This window comes from Cyprinus carpio, chromosome B4 (genome assembly GCF_018340385.1).
Source record: "Cyprinus carpio isolate SPL01 chromosome B4, ASM1834038v1, whole genome shotgun sequence".
Lineage (NCBI taxonomy): Eukaryota > Metazoa > Chordata > Actinopteri > Cypriniformes > Cyprinidae > Cyprinus > Cyprinus carpio.
The window spans coordinates 30439221-30458110 of record NC_056600.1 but is presented as its reverse complement, the minus strand read 5'-3'; the positions used below and the strand labels follow the sequence as shown (position 1 = coordinate 30458110).

General features: G+C 40.3%; 1 protein-coding gene across 1 annotated transcript; it reads left to right on the top strand.

Moving 5' to 3' along the window:
* The first annotated feature begins 219 nt into the window (after positions 1–219).
* Positions 220–10106, top strand: LOC109093713 (stonustoxin subunit alpha-like). Its single transcript, XM_042722508.1, has 5 exons — positions 220–649; positions 826–1101; positions 2272–2340; positions 2904–2951; positions 8680–10106. Exons 2-5 carry the CDS (start codon positions 846–848, stop codon positions 9198–9200), a joined length of 894 nt encoding a protein of 297 aa, XP_042578442.1. The 5' UTR covers positions 220–649; positions 826–845; the 3' UTR covers positions 9201–10106.
* Positions 10107–18890: the final 8784 nt, after the last annotated feature.

Sequence of the window (18890 nt, the reverse complement as noted above, 5' to 3'; positions counted from 1 at the left end):
GAATTCTGGAAGGCAAATATGAACTATTCAGTTTTTAATTATGAAAACGTGTGTAAAGTATTTTGAATTGAAATATTCAGAGCTTAAATAAACAACTATGTTAGATTTCAGGACCTAAAAATGCAAGCCCTGGAAATACAAGGCATTAAAATGCAAGTACTGTTAATGCAATTAATTATTTTTTCAGTTAGTGCTATTCAACATGTTTTTTGTTTCAAAGACATATGGCATTATTTTAGTTCCATAGAAGGTGGTCATACGGCATAATACGGGACAAACTGATGGCTTAAATATGGGATGATTCCATATTATATGAAACGTTTGGCAAACCTATGTAAAATGCAAAAGAGCATTGTCTCGGGGCCCATTAGGATATCCTGGTGTTAGTCACTCTACCTGTGAGAACAGAGTGTCTGCTTTCGTTCTGCCTGTCTGTGACTGTTTATCTCTGTGTTACTACTGTCTGTTTCATAATGTCAGTGTGCAGCATACATCAGATATAAAGTGTGTGTTTGACCCAGAGCATCGCTCATGTCTCTTGAAATACCGGTTTCACTGGTTCTCCCAGGAAATGAATTTCGGAGGTTTTTTCTTGAGGTGTCAGTTCAGAGGTGGAATGACAAGCCTACAAACGTCCTAATTTTTCACGGTAAGTTAGTAAATACTGCTTCATAAAATACTGACCTGTCTAAATCTGACCAAATTTTAGAACTTCGGTTTCGGTCCTAATTGAGATATTGACTGATACTGATATTGAGATATTGGCTGATACAATATGTTGTGCTCATTGATAAAACTAATGCTGTTTTTCTGCTTGTCCTGCAGGAGTGAATCAGTGAAGGGTGATGACATTTGTTTCAAAGCAGCTTTTGGCCGTTCTGGATGATCTAGTCACAGATGAACTGAAGAGGTTTAAATGGCACTTAAAGGATCATAAAGGTTTTTCAGCCTCTGATCTGGAGAAGGCAGATGCTCCTGACACAGTGGATCTGATGAAGAAGCGTTTCGGACCAGAAGAAGCTCTGAAGATCACGGTGGAGATCCTGAAGGAGATAAAACAGAACCATCTGGCTGAAGAGTTAGAGAAGAAACACAAGCAAGGTAACAGGTTAAAGTGAAACTGAAACTGTTAATTGTGCCTTAAAAATAATAACAATAATAAAAATCCGTTGAACTAACTAAAGAATTGATTTTTTTTTTAATATAACAAAGTCTTTCTCATATATGAATTATATTTTTCTATAATTGTTTGACAGAGTGAATATTTTCAGAATAAATGTACTGTTGTCTTTGAGTTGAAGCTGATGTGTTTGTGTGGTTTAATCAAGTTTTTTGTCATTCTGCTACATGTGTGGACATACAGTGGAGCGAAATGTCGTGCCTCACAGGACCACAGTGCTACATAAATACAGACATACAACAATGAAGTAAATCAGTATAAACCTATACACAACTAACATACTGACAGATTTTGACTGTAAATATACTATATATAAATGTTTACCTATACATAAACTAAAAAACACAAACTATACGAATGCGTCACATAATACAGTACATGAGCAAAGAGAAACATCGTAAGTGAAGCAGCTGGCTGGGGAACAGTGCAAGATGATTTGTAGTGAATGTGCATGTAAACACATATTTGAGTGGGATTACGTACACACAGCAGTGTGTGTGAAAAGTGTCTAGTGCGCATAGAGGAGAGACAGTGTTACTACCGGTGGTTTGTACAGGCCCACTCACCTGTGTGTAGCATACTTCGAATTGCACAAAAAGATAAAGTTTCAGACAGTTTTTTTCTGTGATGTGGTAAGGTTGGGGGGTGGAGGGGGTGAGATGGACCATGTTTCAGGAGGTATGGGGTTTGTGTGGGGTTTCAGAGGAGGTCAGGGTGGTTTGAGTTCAGGGCTCTCACAGCCTGGGGGAAAAGCTGTTGAGCAGTCTGGTGGAGCAGGCTCTGATGCTCCGGTACCGTCTTCCTGATCGTAGGAGCTGGAAGAGACTGTAGGAGGGATGGGTGGGGTCCTTCACGATACTGTTGGCTTTGCTGGAGCATCATGTAAGGAAAATGTCCGGGATGGAGGGGAGAGGGGCACCGATGATCTTTGCAACTGTGTTCACTGTCGGCTGGAGGGTCTTGCGTTCTGCTGCACTACAGTTTCCATACCAGACGCAGCTGGTCAGCACGCTCTCTATGGTTCCTCTGTAGAATGTGGTGAGGATGGGTGGAGGGAGACTTGCTCTCATTCTGATCTGTTTCTCTCTCAGATACAGCCCAGGCTGAGAGAAGTATTGAAGATCCTGCTCCTGCTAGAGTTGAATCAAATCCGATCAATGGTAAATACCAAACACTGTCTTCACAGAGAAACAACAAATTTGAGTTTATTCTTATTTTAGTCATATGGACTCATTGAGTAGATGCCAGAGAAAATGTAATAGCAAGCAGCAATTGCAAGTCAAAACAATGATTATATAAACACGTATTATTTAATCATATGGGATGTAATTTTGACATTATAACAAGTGGTTTAAAAAGCATAGTTAAACTGACAGTTATAATACAGTTGTTTACACATAAAGTAGTCCAGTCACCTGAAGTGATATAATCACTGTATGATGAACAGAGCAATCACTGATCAGCTCATTTATACAGAGCCCAGATCACACTGATAACATCAAACCTCAATGATCTGGCTCTGTAAACAGCAGATGTGACCCAAATATATGCTTTTGCATTGAACATTTCTGAAAAGAAGAGCTCAGACAGAGGTAAAGTGCTGGAGATTCATCTGCTCTCAGAAACGAGTCCTTCATCATCTCATATCATGGAGAACATCATATTAGAAATGTGTTAGGAATGGATTCAGGATCACACTGTTCATGTCTGTTGATTTCCACAGAAACGCTCACCAACATTGTTCACCGGACCAGAAAGGATTTCCAACAATGTAAGTCAGTCAGAAAACCAGCAGAAAAACTCTCTGAGTGTGTTCATGTTCTTCCTGTAGAACAGGGGTGTCAAACTCATTTTCACTGAGGGCCACTTCAACATTATGGCTGCCATCAAAGGGCCGGTTGTAACTGAAAGACTGTACAAATGGTACTTCTCCTTAACCTATTATTAAATAACTCTCTTTATTTTATTATTACTTAAGTTACAAATATTGAATGCATTTGCATAGATGTAAAAAATATATGTAATTGCTCTGTGTTATTTTAACATAAGTCCTTTTAATTTATCAGGTTAAGAAATCCAAATGACTTTATAAATCAAAGTAAATAATAATGACAAGAATCATCAAACCCAAATCATTACATTAAATTTGTTGAAAACTTTTTTGTTACATTTATGGCACAACAAATAATTGTGAGCTTTTAAGAACGTGTGACAGAAATGGCATGAGCCTGGTCTCATGAAGATGTGTATCAATAGCACGATTTTCTGTTTCTATTTGGCATGTGATTTATACACAGAAATTGACATTGGCATGTATATATGCATGTGTTTGGTGTGCATATGATACGCCAGTGGTTCTCAAACCTCTCCATGAAGAACCCCAGCCCTGCACATTTTGTATGTTTCCCTCATCTATCACACTCATCAGCTCATTAGTGGAGACTGCAAGACCTGATGTGGGTGTGTCAGATATAGGGGGAGACATACAGCTGAAGCTGCAGTGCTGGGGATACTTCATGGAGAAGTTTGAGAACCCCTGTGATACGCAATCAATGCTTGCAGTAGAAAAAAGAAATAGTGGTACCCAACCACACTCAACCCCACCCAAAAATAAATAAATATAAACTAAAGTACTTAAATACTTTTTAATTTTCATAATTCACAATGAATGAATGTAGTGCCACAATAAATAAATTCATTAATAACTGTTTGCAAGTCAATTCACATTTATTTGTATAGCACTTTTCATGATACACAGTTGCGAAGCAGCTGAACATTTCTACGTTACATTTAGTAGTTTACAGCACTATTAATAAAAAAGGTTGCACAAATCAATCTGCGATACCAAATAGGAACACGGGGGATGCCAAAAGACCACTAAACGAGCTACCTTGACCTGACTGATCCAGATTTACTAAACCACTGACTACTGTTAATCTAAAACACCTTCAGCCAGCATCCAGTATTTTGGTGTGGTTTTTGTTTAATCATTTAGCAGACGCTTTTATCCAAAGCGACTTACAAATGAGAACAGTAGAAACAATCAGATCAACGAGAGAACAACAACGGTATACAAGTGCTATGACAAGTCTCAGTTAGTCTAGTACAGAACACGTAGCCAGGGTTTTTTTTTTTTTTTTTTTTTTTGAATATGATAGACAAGAAAAAGAAAAGGTAAGTACTAGTATTAGCTGGTTAAGTGCAGGCGAAAATGGTGTTTATTTAGATGATTTTTGAAAATGAGTAAAGACTCAGCTGTTCGAATAGAGATCGGGAGGTCATTCCACCAGCTGGGTGCAGTCCAGGAAAAAGTCTGTGAGAGTGATTTTGAACCTCTTTGGGATGGCACCACAAGGCGTCGTTCACTTACAGAGCGCAAACTTCTGGAGGGTGCATAAGACTGAACTAGTGAGTTTAGGTATGTTGGCGCCGTGCCAGTGGTCGTTTTGTAGGCAAGCATCAGTACCTTGAATTTGATGCGAGCGGCTACTGGTAGCCAGTGTAACCTGATGAGGAGAGGAGTAACATGAGCTGTTTTTGGCTCATTGAAGACAACGCTCGCTGCTGCATTCTGGATCAGTTGTAGAGGCTTGATAGTACATGCAGGAAGGCCCGCCAGGAGAGCACTGCAATAGTCCAGTCTGGAGAGAACAAGAGCTTGGACAAGAAGTTGGGTGGCTTGCTCTGACAGGAAGGGTCTAATCTTACTAATGTTGTATAAGGCAAATCTGCAGGACCGGGTCGTTGTAGCAATATGGTCTGTGAAGCTTAACTGATGATCCATCACAACTCATAGGTTTCTGGCTGTCCTGGAAGGAGTTATGGTTGACGAACCCAGCTGTATAGAGAAGTTGTGATGAAACGATGGGTTAGCTGGAACCACCAGCAGTTCAGTCTTAGTAAGGTTGAGCTGAAGGTGATGGTCATTCATCCAGCTAGAAATGTCACTCAGACAGGCTGCAATGCAAGCAGCTACCATCGGATCATCTGGTTGGAATGAGAAGTAGAGTTGAGTGTCATCAGTGATAGGAAAAGCCATGCTTCTGAATGACAGATCCTAATGACGTCATGTAGATGGAGAAGAGAAGTGGTCGAAGTACTGAGCCTTGAGGAACCCCGGTAGCAAGTTGTTGTGACTTAGAAACTTCATCCCTCCAAAACACCATGAAGTATCTATTAGAAAGGTAGGAGTTAAGCCACTGGAGTGTGGTTCCAGAGATGCCCATCTTTCTGAGGGTGGAGAGGAGAATCTGGTGATTAACAGTGTCAAAAGCAGCAGACAGGTCCAGCAAAATGAGTACTGAGGATTTTGAAGCTGCTCTTGCCAGTCGCAGGGCTTCAGTAACCGAGAGCAGGGCAGTCTCAGTTGAGTGGCCACTTTTGAAGCCAGATTGGTTGCTGTCCAGGAGGTTGTTCTGTACAAGAAACATAGAGAGCTGGTTGAACACAGCTCGTTCAAGTGTCTTTGCAATGAATGGAGGAAGGGATACTGGTCTGTAGTTTTCTAGAAGTGCTGGATTTAGAGATGGTTTCTTCAGCAGTGGGCTTACCCGAGCTTGCTTAAATGCTGAGGGAAATGTTCCAGAGTGAAGAGAGGAGTTGATAATGTGAGTAAGTGAAGGTATGACTGAAGAAGAAATCGCTTTAAGGAGGTGAGTGGGGATCGGATCAAGTGGGCAAGTAGTAGGATGACTGGACAGGATAAGTTTGGAAACGTCCGTCTCTGAGAGTGGAGAGAAGGAGGAGAAAGAGTGATCATTAGTCGTTGTGAAGTTATCCTCAGTCTGCGGTGTGGAGAATTGGTCACTGATGGTTCTTGTCTTATTTGTGAAGAAAACTGCAAAGTCGTCAGGAGGTGGAGGCGGATTGAGAAGAGAAGAGAAGGTTTTGAAGAGTGTCCGAGCGTCACAACAGTTGTTAATTTTGTCGTGGTAGTATGATGTTTTAGCAGTGAAGACGTTTGCACAGAAGGAAGAGAGGAGAGACTGATACACACTGAGGTCGGTAGAGTTTCTTGATTTATGCCATTTCCTCTCTGCAGTCCTGAGTTTAGAGCGATGTTCACGGAGAACTTCGGACAGCCAGGGGGCAGATGGGGTGGTGCGTGCTGGTCTAGACGACAGTGGGCAAAAGTTGTCCAAGCAAGAGGTTAGAGTGGAACAAAAAGTGTCTGTAGCACTGTTCGTGTCCAGAGCTGAAAACTGCGCGAGTGAAGGAAGTGAGGATGAAACCACAGAGGATAGGCGAGATGGAGAGAGTGAGCGTAGGTTCCGTCGAAAGGTGACCCGTGTTGGAGCGTGTACCGTTTCAGGAGTAAGTGCTAGGTTAGCAGTAATGAGGAAGTGGTCTGAGGTGTGCAGTGGAGCAACTAAAGTGTTGTCCACTGAGGTCCAGTTGGTTGCCCGATTTGTGAGTCGCTGTAGTAGACACTCGCTTGAGATCAAATGAGGCGAGCAGAGTGTTGAAGTCAGCAGCCTGGGGTTTATCTAGGTGGATGTTGAAGTCACCAAGCAGTACCAGAGGAGTACCATCTTCAGGATAGTTTGATAGCAGCACGTCCAACTCCTCCAAGAAGTTTCCCAATTGACCTGGGGGACGATAAATGACCACAAAGTGGATTTTAACAGGGTGGGTTACAGTAACAGCATGCAATTCAAATAAACCGTTACCTGTAGGTGGTGGTTGAAGATCAGATTTCCAATCTTTCGATATAAGGAGACAGTACCTCCACCCCTCCCAGTCGTACGAGGGGTGTGGGAACAAGTGAAATGAGTGGAGAGGGCTGCGGGAGTGGCAGTGTCCTTAGGTTTGATCCAGGTCTCAGTCAGTGCCATGAGGCTGAGACCGGAATGAGTAGCAATAGAAGAAATGAAGTCTGCTTTGTTAACAGCGGACTGGCAGTTCCAGAGACCAACTGGAATAGAGAGCGTTGTAGTAGAGGTCAGAGGGACAGGCCTTAGATTTGTCGGGCAGGCCTTCCTTTGACGTACATAGCGTGCTCTCCGAGTGTTAGTAGTGATAGTAGAGATCTGAAAGCACATAGTGACTACAAGTAACCAAAATAAGTATTTGAGGATGAGCTGTACAGAAATTGAAGGGGAGAAAAGCAATACTCAAGTGCCCTGTCGATGTCCTTGCTCGGTGGAGTCACGCAGGTAGAGTCGATGGTCTTTACACTCGTCTTCACACGAGGGCTGCCGCGACCGCTGCCGCGGTGACACCTACCACTTATATATTTGCCTGATTACCTGTGATTGAAGTCAGCTAGTCACGCCTCCCTATTTAGCAGAGCCAAACTGTCCAGTCCCGCGATAGGCAAAAGCAAAACCAAACGCCACTTCACACGTATTTACCAGGGTAAGGCACACAGTAATTAAAGCAAAGTTTCCCTAGCAACGACGATCACGCAGTAGTCTAATGAGAAAACGAGGCAAAAACACTTACAAACTGCTGTCCTTATCTGTCGCTCGACTGTTTCGAGTATGTTTCGAGTATGAAACACTCATGCTTTTAAACCAAATAGCTTGCTGATTTTTTTATTGACTTCTATACGTGAGTACTATTATCTATGCCATCTCTGATGATATCGGCTGTTTTTTCTCTGCAAAAAATTGATTGTTTAAACTTGAATGCATTCGCTTACTGTCAGGCAGGTGGATGCCCACACTCCAGGTTGCTTTTATTAAACTCAGGAGATAAGATTATTTTTGAGTGCACACATGTAATGTCTGACTGATAGGGAGGGCATCCATTTTCTGTGGGAGTGAATGAATGGGAATCTACCTGCGAGCAGAGAGATTTGTGCTCACGCATTTGATGCACTCGCACATAGGCTATAATGCGCTCTGGACATTTGTCATTAAAAAAACTCCATAGAAACTGCCTCAAACAAACTATTAAAATGAGAAGAAAGTCGTGTCTGAAAGCTGCAACCGATTTTTTAATTTTTTTTTGTTCATTAAATGAAAGCAGAATATCGTGTTTTTCCATGTGTGCTGCTCGACCATTTCCGTCGGTGGTGCTCGAGCACTGATGAGGTCTGCACTTATTCCTTTGAGCTTTCCATGCTATCATCATCAACGGAAAAACCCCACACCCCAATCCTAATCTTTGCGTATCATATATAATGCACACCAAAGCAAATTTCTGCATATAAATAGAATGCCAAATAGAAACAGAAACTTGTGGTATTGATTCGCACTTTCAGAATTTACGATATAAAGCAGCATAGATTTTTATTTTAAGACAATCATATGCTCTCGTGGGCCAAATAATATAATGTGGTGGGCTGGAATAAGCCTGTGGGCCTTGAGTTTGACACATGTGCTGTAGAAGGAGAAAGAAGAGTTTTATAACTGATGATGTAAATGATGATGTGCACAGATATCTGTTCATCTGTAGTGAGACACTGATGATACACTGAACATGAAGAGTTCAGCTACATGAAAAGATCAAACAGATTCATAATTCCTGATTCTGATGTGTTTTATCTCCATCAGATTCCCATCAGCTCACTCTGGATCTGAACACAGTGAATAAATGGCTCCATCTTTCTGAGAGGAACAGAGTGATTACATACGCTAAAACAGTCCAGTCGTATCCTGATCATCCAGACAGATTTGATGTGTACCAGGTGTTGTGTAGAGAGAGTGTGTGTGGACGCTGTTACTGGGAGATTGAGTGGAGTGGAGATGATGGTGTGTCTATATCAGTGTCATATAAGAGCATCAACAGGAAGGAAGAGAGTAGAGAGTGTTTCTTTGGACGTAATGATCAGTCCTGGAGTTTGCTCTGCTCTTCCTCCAGATACTCATTCATACACAATGACATATGGACTGATCTCACTGTAGAGTCTATCATCAGTAGAATAGGAGTGTTTGTGGATCACAGTGCAGGAACTCTGTCCTTCTACAGCGTCTCTGACACAATGAGACACATCCACACAGTCCAGACCACATTCACTCAGCCACTCTATCCTGGGTTTTGGGTTCCTTTTGGATCATCAGTGAAACTGTGTTAATGAATCAAAATAGATTGATGAGAAATTCTACCAGTGGTGGAGGTAACAAAATTACATCTACTCACGTTACTGTAATTCAATTTTTTCGGGTACTTGTACTCTTTACAAGTGTTGTATTTTTAAAGCTGTACTTTTACTTGTACTTAAAGGGGACCTTATGCAAAAATCACTTTTATAAGGTGTTTGAACAGTTGTGTGGCTGCAGTGTGTGAAAACAACTAGCTTATAATATTAAAAATCCACCAAGATTTTTTTTTTTTTAATAAAACCAATTAAATCATGAAAAGTCTCTCCAAAAGAACGGTTTCAGATTCTTCTGTTCACGTCACTGAGGATGAAAAGTCCCGCCCATTTGTGATGCTCTCTGCTATATTAGCATAAACACAGCCCTGAGTGAGAAGCAGGAGTCTGCCATTACTGGAGATACATACAATGTCAGCGCCAAAGAGGCTTTACAAGTGTTGTGTTTTGGGATGCACTAATGAACATAGGAGTCTCCATAATCTCCCCTCATCTGAGCCGAGGACACTGTGGTTAAATTTCATTTTCGAAGGAAATATCCTGGGAAAAAAAATGCTAACCTGATTTCGACGATCTCTCAGTGTTAAAGAAAAATAAACACACACTTAACGTGCACTCTCAACTAGATAGACCACTGCAAAGCTTATTCCCACAATAAACCAAAAAAACACGGGTTTTTTCTTCCGGATTTCACACGACGTACACAACTTATTATAACTTAACTGCCACTCTGCACTCAAGAAATTAAACTCGGGAATATTCTTCTGGGTGATTTCACAATCTAAAGCTAATAAAACAAATCAACGTAAAGATATAAGAATAAAACACGGAATCTCTCACGTGTGATCCTCGTGCTAGATCTCCTCCTCATAAGAAACGGAAAAACACATTCTCTCGCCGAACTCTCTCGAAATCTTCTTTTTCATGCTGCAAACTGACTCGTGACACTTTCACAGTCCACACCAATCTCTCGCACAAACTTTCATCACCAAACGGCATTTAAAAAAATGTCCGTGAACATTGATTTCTCTCAGCTGTCAGCCGAACTGCAGCTCATCCGCCAAAGAAGGCCAACCAAACCCCCACCCCCGAGTTTTCTCTCTCAACCCCTGCACCTCGAACTTTCCCAGAGATCAAAGTACACAGTTCTCATCGTCAGACTGACGCTCTCAGAAAACACAATTAAATGAAACCATTTATGATTTGTTTTCATTTACACACACATATTTGGAAAAAAACCTTTTATAAACATGTCTCATATGAACATGAGAGAGAAAAAAAACTAAAGTCCATCAACACTTTGTTTGCGTATGAATACCATTTCAAGCCCAAATACAAATAATTAAATTATCTTATTTATAAACATAATAAATGACAGGTATACATTTAGAAAACCCAAAATATTTTTCCTAGGTCTCTACATGTACTAATAGTGGAATGTTTATTTGCAAAGTCTAGCACTGCTAATGCCGGTGTTCTGTCGATTTGTCCTACGCTGTCAGATTTTCCTACCTCCCATTAAAACAGTGGGTAGTACAATTCGACAGCGAAAAATGCTGCCGATAAAATTATGGTTTATTAACATCTACACATACCATAACCCTAAACCTACCCTTACAGTAATGCAAATACAGTAATTATGTGTTATATTCGCGGTTGAAGCAATAAGGGATACATTTACAGGAAACCAGCAATAAATAATTTTTTCTACGTATTAGATTGTGTTTTATAAAAGTCTATACCTACCCAAACCCTAAACCTACCCTTACAGTAATGCAAATACATTAAATATAGTTGTTTATCATGAGAAAAAGGACGCGCTATTGCTGTGCGCATGCGCAGTTAACCCTGGTAGGAAAATCTGACGGGTAGGATAAAATGTCAGGACACCGGTGTTATGAGTCAACTGGGGATGTGCGCGTGCATGTGAGCATGTTCTTAATAAATGTTGATGCAATTACTATGCTGTGTTGTTTCCTCAATACCTGTTTTAATGCATGCAACACCATTTAAGTGTCATGATTTCACGTGGTGACATGGAATATTACTGAAGAGAAAGTTGTACCCACTTTTTTAAGTGTGATGGGTCCAAAGACATCCACTCTGGTGACTGGATGAGGAGCAGGCAGAAGTTTACGTGAATCCGAGGGAGATGTTGATGGAGAAATTCAACATCTCATCAGAAACCTACCGTCAGCGGTTCCGATCACCTATGGTTTCAACTGGGGGATTGCCAACTAAGACTTACCACTGCCTTAAGAACTTGTTTCAGCGATGGGTTCGGCCAAGAGAGCACTCCAAGGAGGAGATTGGCGACACCATAATTCGGGAGCAGCTACTTAGGGTGTTACTGTATGATGCTCACACCTGGGTACGAGAGCATGAGCCGACTTCTAGACTGGCGGCGGCTAAACTGGCTCAGCAATACCTAAACTCTCATCGTGGAGGTCCACGCACTCAACCATCTAAAGGTACTGTTCGCACTCACTTTGGGGCTGAGAGGGGTCGTGCTGAACTGTCAGACCATGCACAAAGCCCAGAGTCAATGGGGAAAAGAACTTTTATGCTTTTACTGTCAGCAGCCAGGGCACAAAGCAGCAGTATGTCCCGCTCGTAAGGCTAAGCTGACTGGGTACTGTTATGTACATTGAGAAGGGGACTGTGATTTTGACTCTGTGGGGAAAAATCAGAATGTATATGATGTGACTGTTAATGGACATGAACTGAAAGCATTCTTGGACACTGGAAGTTCTCTGTCAATGTTGAAATCATGCTTTGTAAATAATATCAATTATGTGAACACTACCTCTGTTCAGTGCATGCATGGGGGCGTAAAGCAGTATCCCCGATCTGAGGTAATGGTGGAAGAAAAAACCCTTCTACTTAAGTAATCCAAACATGGCACAAAGTAATTAATGCGAAATAGAGTTACAGCTTGTTATAGAGGGTTAGCACTTATGTCATGGTTTGGTCAGTTACCTGGATGCGCGGCCAAATTGGAGATCCTCAGATGTAAACAACAGCATTGATTACACGGTTTATGTTCTACCTGTATCCTGAGTGTTTGTTTGACGTGGACCTGATGAAGTCCCTTGGTTCTCAAACTGAAAGCACAATATGCAACAGAATGTAGCTGAATATTACTACTATTTCCTGTGCAAAATCTACAAAAGTATTCCCCTGAAAAACGCTGCAAAAATTCATCATAACCATAGGTTTTAACATCTTCGCTTTGACAAGTAGACAAAGTAGACTTTGACAAATTGGCAAGTAGATGGATGCTAATGAGGAATGAGGTTAGCTAATACCCAATAAACAGCACAAAGCTTGTGTTTCTTACATGAGGTGCCAAGGGGGTTACAGACCTCAAAGTAATACAAACAAAAATTTAGGATGATTCTTGGCTTTTCCCCACCAAAAAAAAATTTTTTTGAATAAGGAACCATCTTTTGAAGACCTGTACTGATATAGTCCAGAATTTGTGTCCTCCTGTCTTTGATGACCCTCAACTCTATCAATCCTCTCTACTTAACAGTTGCTGTAATGTCTTTAAGATTGGGACATATTGGAATTGGTTACTCTTCACGCTTTACATATTACCATTGGGAGATATCATCAGGAAACATGGTGTTAGCTTTTCACTGGTTATGCTGATGATACTCAGCTCTATATTTCTTCACGAACAGAATGCATAGTCGATATAAAAAAACGAATGATGAGTAATTTCTTACTGCTAAATTCTGTAAAAACAGAGGTGTTAATTATAGGACCTAAAACCTCTGCATGTAATTCTGATTCTGATTCTGTAATGACCTAGAACACTGTCTAAGACTTGATGGCTGCTCTGTCAATTCATCGTCATCAGTTAGGAACCTAGGTGTGCTATTTGATAGCAACCTTTCCTTAGAAAGCCACGTTTCTAGCATTTGTAAAACTGCATTTTTCCATCTCAAAATATATATCTAAATTACGATTAATTAATTAATTAATTAATTTAGGCTGCATTAATTAGGTAAATCGGAACCGGGAACACTTCCCATAACACCTGATGTACTTGCTACATCGTTAGAAGAATGGCATCTACGCTCATATTAGTCTGTTTCTCTCTTATTCCGAGGTCACCGTAGCCACCAAATCCAGTATGTATCCAGCCCAGATGGTGGATCAGCACCTAGAGAGGACCTCTACAGCCCTGAAAGACAGCGGAGACCAGGACTAGAGCCCCAGATACAGATCCCCTGTAAAGACCTTGTCTCAGATGACCACCGGGACAGACCACATGAAACAGATGATTCTTCTGCACAATCTGACTTTGCTGCAGCCTGGAATTGAACTGCTGGTTTCGTCTGGTCAGAGGAGAACTGACCCCCGACTGAGCCTGGTTTCTCCCAAGGTTTTTTCTCCATTCTCTCACTGATGGAGTTTTGGTTCCTTGCCGCTCCCCGCTGTCGCCTCTGGCTTGCTTAGTTGGGGACGCTTCATTTACAGCGATATCGTTGACTTGATTGCAAATTATTGCACAGATACCATTTAAACTGAACTGAGCTGTATGATGACATCACTGAATTCAATGATGAACTGCCTTTAACTCTCATTTTGCATTACTGACACATTGCTTTCCTAATTAATGTTGTTCAGTTGCTTTGACACAATCTTTTTTGTTTAAAGTGCTATATAAATAAAGGTTACTTGACTTGACTTGAAACCGTTTGTTTTTAGTAGCAAGAATGTGTTCAACTGGCTGTACAACACTGAATTTCTCCTTGTAATACTGCTTATTCAGGTACATTGTACTTAAAGGTTCACCTTTTTGTGTGGACCTTTGTACCAACTTCAGCTAAATGCTCCAACTTCAGCAAAGCATTTGCAAATCTTTGGTCTATGATTTTTTTCAAGTCATCAGTATCAGAGTGACTACATGAGGGAATGGGAGTATCTGTCTATACACTCCTGACTATCTGCCTCCAATTTATTCACAGATGATATTGTATTTACAACAAATCAGCAAGTGAGTGATGGCATGATGGAATTAAATGTACAATATATGATTGTTTTGAAGTCACAACCTAAAAACATACAACCTCATTTCTTTAGAGATAAAATAATACCTAAATAATACCTCTCTAACACAAAATGACTACAAGCACAAAGGTGGCAACTGAGTATTGCACATTCTTTGGAAGTGGCCTCTGTGAAATGGACTTTGGCATTCCAAGTCTTAAATGTGCACGGACAATGCTGGTATGTACATGGAAAGTGAGAACTACATCCAAAATGTGGAGGCTTTAACTTATAGTGACGCAAAAGCTCAGACTTACTTGTCACAGTTTCTGTATACCCCTTACAACTCCACATTTCCATGACCTAATCCTGTAATGAACATTAAAATAGTCATTAGGCACATAATTAAAGCTCCAAATTGCAATTCAGATCTAAACAAAGTGGTCCACTAGACTAACATTTAATAAACGCTATCTAGATACTATCTAAAATACTAAAAAACAGCAACTAAATGTTTAATGATTTCTGATTGACAATAACAGTAATGAGACTAAGGCTTAATGTCCTCTCTTACAAAAAATAAGTTTATTCAAGTGTGCTATTAGTATACTTCTTTTAAACAAAAAAAAGGAAAGTATACTTTTAGTCTAGTTATTATGTACTTCTCAGAAATATACTTAAAATGACATTTAAGTATACTTGACCTATACTTAAAAAGTCATCGACTGCTTAGAGGTCTTTATAGATTGTCCACCTAACCTTACCACAAGAGCAAAAACATGGTCTTCCTACAAACACCACGACACAGTTATGTTTTTGATTGGTATTACATCACAATTGCGCAAATGATTTCTTGATGAGAAAAGATGATCGTCTTCGACGAACGTATCTGTTGTGATGTGGTGAACCTTTGTGAATGAGTTGTTGATTTTGACTGAAGTTGCTTGTTTTAGGCTATGTTGGTAAAAAGAATCCTTGTGTTTTAATTGTAGATATGTTAATAGTATTGTTATGTAGTACAAACACATAGTATACCACTGTCATTAGAACAACACGAATGTATTAAAAGAGCAAAAATCAATTCTGAAAAAAACTGTAACAAAAAGATATCCGTATGAATTGCCCAAATAACACGCATTACCTTTTCAAAAGGAAATTAATAAAAAAAATATGAATTTCTTTCAGCCTAATTTAAACAAAACGTGCCTGAAGTGCTTAAGGGTGTAAAAAATAAAAATAAATCTGTGAGATGCTTGGCTGCACTTAGGCTATACATTACAGATGTAAATGAAAACAGTTACGGCATATAAACTTTTTTCACTTACTATCTTTCTTAGTTCTGGTCGAGGAAAGCCTAGTATAGACACTTTCCAGCTAGTTCAGTCATAAATGTGCTTGCTTTTCTCACATAACATGTCCCCAAGCTCTTCACTAAACAAAATGTGTTTTCGACATGTGAGTCGTTCTCTGTCCAAACAACAAAACTCTGGGCCCAAACCGGCACAAAGAACAGACAGATGCAAAATGCAGTGGTAAGATATCAGGTCAGTGTGGTTGTCTTTCAAACGTGCAGCCGGTCCCCTTCCTCTCCCCATCATGGATGATAGAGACCACAGACCTAGGACCTAGCCCTCTTCTGTCAGTTCTTGCATGTGTTCTTCAAGAGTTGTTAACCACTACAAATCTTCACAACATTCCTTTGTTTCATCATAGAATCTCACAAGTACCAGAAGCTTGGCATTGTCTGTGGGGTAAACACCCCTGGCATCATGGGGCATCACTTCCCACTATGATAATGCATTACTGTACTCTGTTATGTTCTGAACATTACATCCTTTGTTTTTCCATCAAATGTTATCTGTCTAGGTGGTTGAATAATGCTAATTATCTAGGCAGTTAGCATAAGTACATCCTTTGTTTTTCCATCAAATGTTATCTGTCTAGGTGGTTGAATAATGCTAATTATCTAGGCAGTTAGCATAAGATAACAAATATATGACATATCTTTATTGAGTTTTTACAAAGTTTTAAAAAAACAACACCATTCCGCAAAACTTCAGTATTTTTAACAAAGTCCAAAAACATTCTCAGAACCATTCTCGTCAGATGTTCACTGGAGACTGGCTCTGAATGGATCTTTTGAATCAGTTCACTGGAGACTGGCTCTGAATGGATCTTTTGAATCAGTTCACTGGAGACTGGCTCTGAATGGATCTTTTGAATCAGTTCACTTGAGACTGGCTCTGAATGGATCTTTTGAATGATTTCTTTTTGGATTGTTTCTGATTGGATCTTTTGAATCAGTTCTCTGGAGACTGGCTCGGAATGGATCTTTTGAATCAGTTCACTGGAGACTGGCTCTGAATGGATCTTTTTAACCAGTTCACTTGAGACTGGCTCTGAATGGATCTTTTTAACCAGTTCACTAGAGACTGGCTCTGAATGGATCTTTTGAACCAGTTCACTGGAGACTGGCTCTGAATGGATCTTTTGAATCGGTTCACCGGAGTCTGGCTCTGAATGGATCTTTTGAACCGGTTCTCTGGAGTCTGGCTCTGAATGGATCTTTTGAATCGGTTCTCTGGAGACTGGCTCTGAATGGATCTTTTGAACCGGTTCTCTGGAGACTGGCTCTGAATGGATCTTTTGAACCGGTTCACTGGAGACTGGCTCTGAATGGATCTTTTGAACCAGTTCACCGGAGTCTGGCTCTGAATGGATCTTTTGAATCGGTTCACTGGAGTCTGGCTCTGAATGGATCTTTTGAATCAGTTCTATGGAGACTGGCTCTGATGGATCTTTTGAATCAGTTCACTGGAGTCTGGCTCTGAATGGATCTTTTGAATCAGTTCACCGGAGTCTGGCTCTGAATGGATCTTTTGAACCGGTTCTCTGGAGTCTGGCTCTGAATGGATCTTTTGAATCGGTTCTCTGGAGACTGGCTCTGAATGGATCTTTTGAATCGGTTCTCTGGAGACTGGCTCTGATGGATCTTTTGAATCAGTTCTCTGGAGACTGGCTCTGAATGGATCTTTTGAATCAGTTCACTGGAGACTGGCTCTGAATGGATCTTTTGAATCAGTTCTCTGGAGACTGGCTCTGATGGATCTTTTGAATCAGTTCTCTGGAGACTGGCTCTGATGGATCTTTTGAATCAGTTCACTGTTGACTGGAGATCAGCTGTAGTTGGATCAGTCCAATCACAGAATGAATCTGTTGGTGTGGTTTAACTTACTCAGTGAAAATAATCAGTTGGTTTATAAATAGTACACCGCTTTTGCATCTCGGACCATGACATGATTTCTTCATTTCAAATTAGAGGAGTACAGAATAAAAGTTACTCAAAATAGAACTACTCAATAAAATACTTTACTGAAGTACAGTAGCGGAGTAAAAATACGTTGTCACTGTCAGAAACACAGGTATGAGTCAGGATGCGTGGAAAGACAAAGACTAATCCTGCAGGAGACTGGATCTCGGGCCTGAAGAAGCGTACTAATCTGAAGAACCTGTGATCAAACCGTTTAGCTCAACCCAAGAACCCTGTACAGTGAAAACAAGAAGAAACCTCCGCTGCCGTATTTGTGTGGGAGAGCTGTGTACATTACAGTAAGCGACTTCACGACTACAGGGTCGTGGTTTTTATTTGATTTGTTTCTTTAACAGTGTTAAATGTGAAATGGTCCTGGTTTGCCAACATGTGCATCAACACACACACAGTCAGTCCCTACCAAAACAATTCATTAAACCCTGTGTGCACTTCATCATGAAATCATGTTCAAGGGATGTTGCTGGGGTATTTTAAATAACTGATGAAAAAGAAAACTAGTCTCACATGCCAGAATAAACTTTATTTTTTATTTTTTTGTCTCCAATGGCAAAAAAGAGCTGCCATTGTTCGACACAATCAACGGCTTTTATTTGTTATTTATTTATTAATCCTCTCTAAAGCTTCCTTGACTGACGTTTATGAAAGGTGATCATTTGTTTCGATATAATTACTGCAACAGAGCATTATTACCATATTAAACTGACCAGACTTACCGTCAGCGAGAGGATAAATCTTCCAGTGAATCTCCTTTACTTCACACAGATGTAAATCCTCCTCTTCTGTGTGGATGTGTAGTTGTTCTGAGTTGAGTGTGAATGCAGCTGCTGATCTCTGTGATAATGAGTTTGTAAAGTCATCATTTTGAGCGGGACTTTTATTTTGACGGGGTGTCGTGACGTCATATGTCTGCGCCGCACTCCTGCGTCTGTGATTCGGCTGAAGAAAGGTTTGTTTTTAATCGTGTTTAAATGAATGAATTATTTTCGAGTGTCACAGTGTGATGTATTTAATAAGGTTAATGAACATAGTTCAGAAGAATACAGCGCATCCAAACACGTAAAGTCTGGCAGAAATGATAGAGACACTGAGTTCAGATTAAATGCTTCTCAGAATGATTCTGTTTGAAAGCGCTGTGTTTAGCTTTATCTACTGATTTATCTAAGTTTATTTATATTGCATATTATCTGTATCTATTGATGTTTGGGGATCTGGGGGAGTGTCTTTATGTCTCTTTGGTCAAATGTTGGTTTTTCTTGAAGTTTATTGGAGTTTTAATCACAGCAGACTGAACACACATCAGTGTAAATACAACACACACACACACACGTAGTACATAC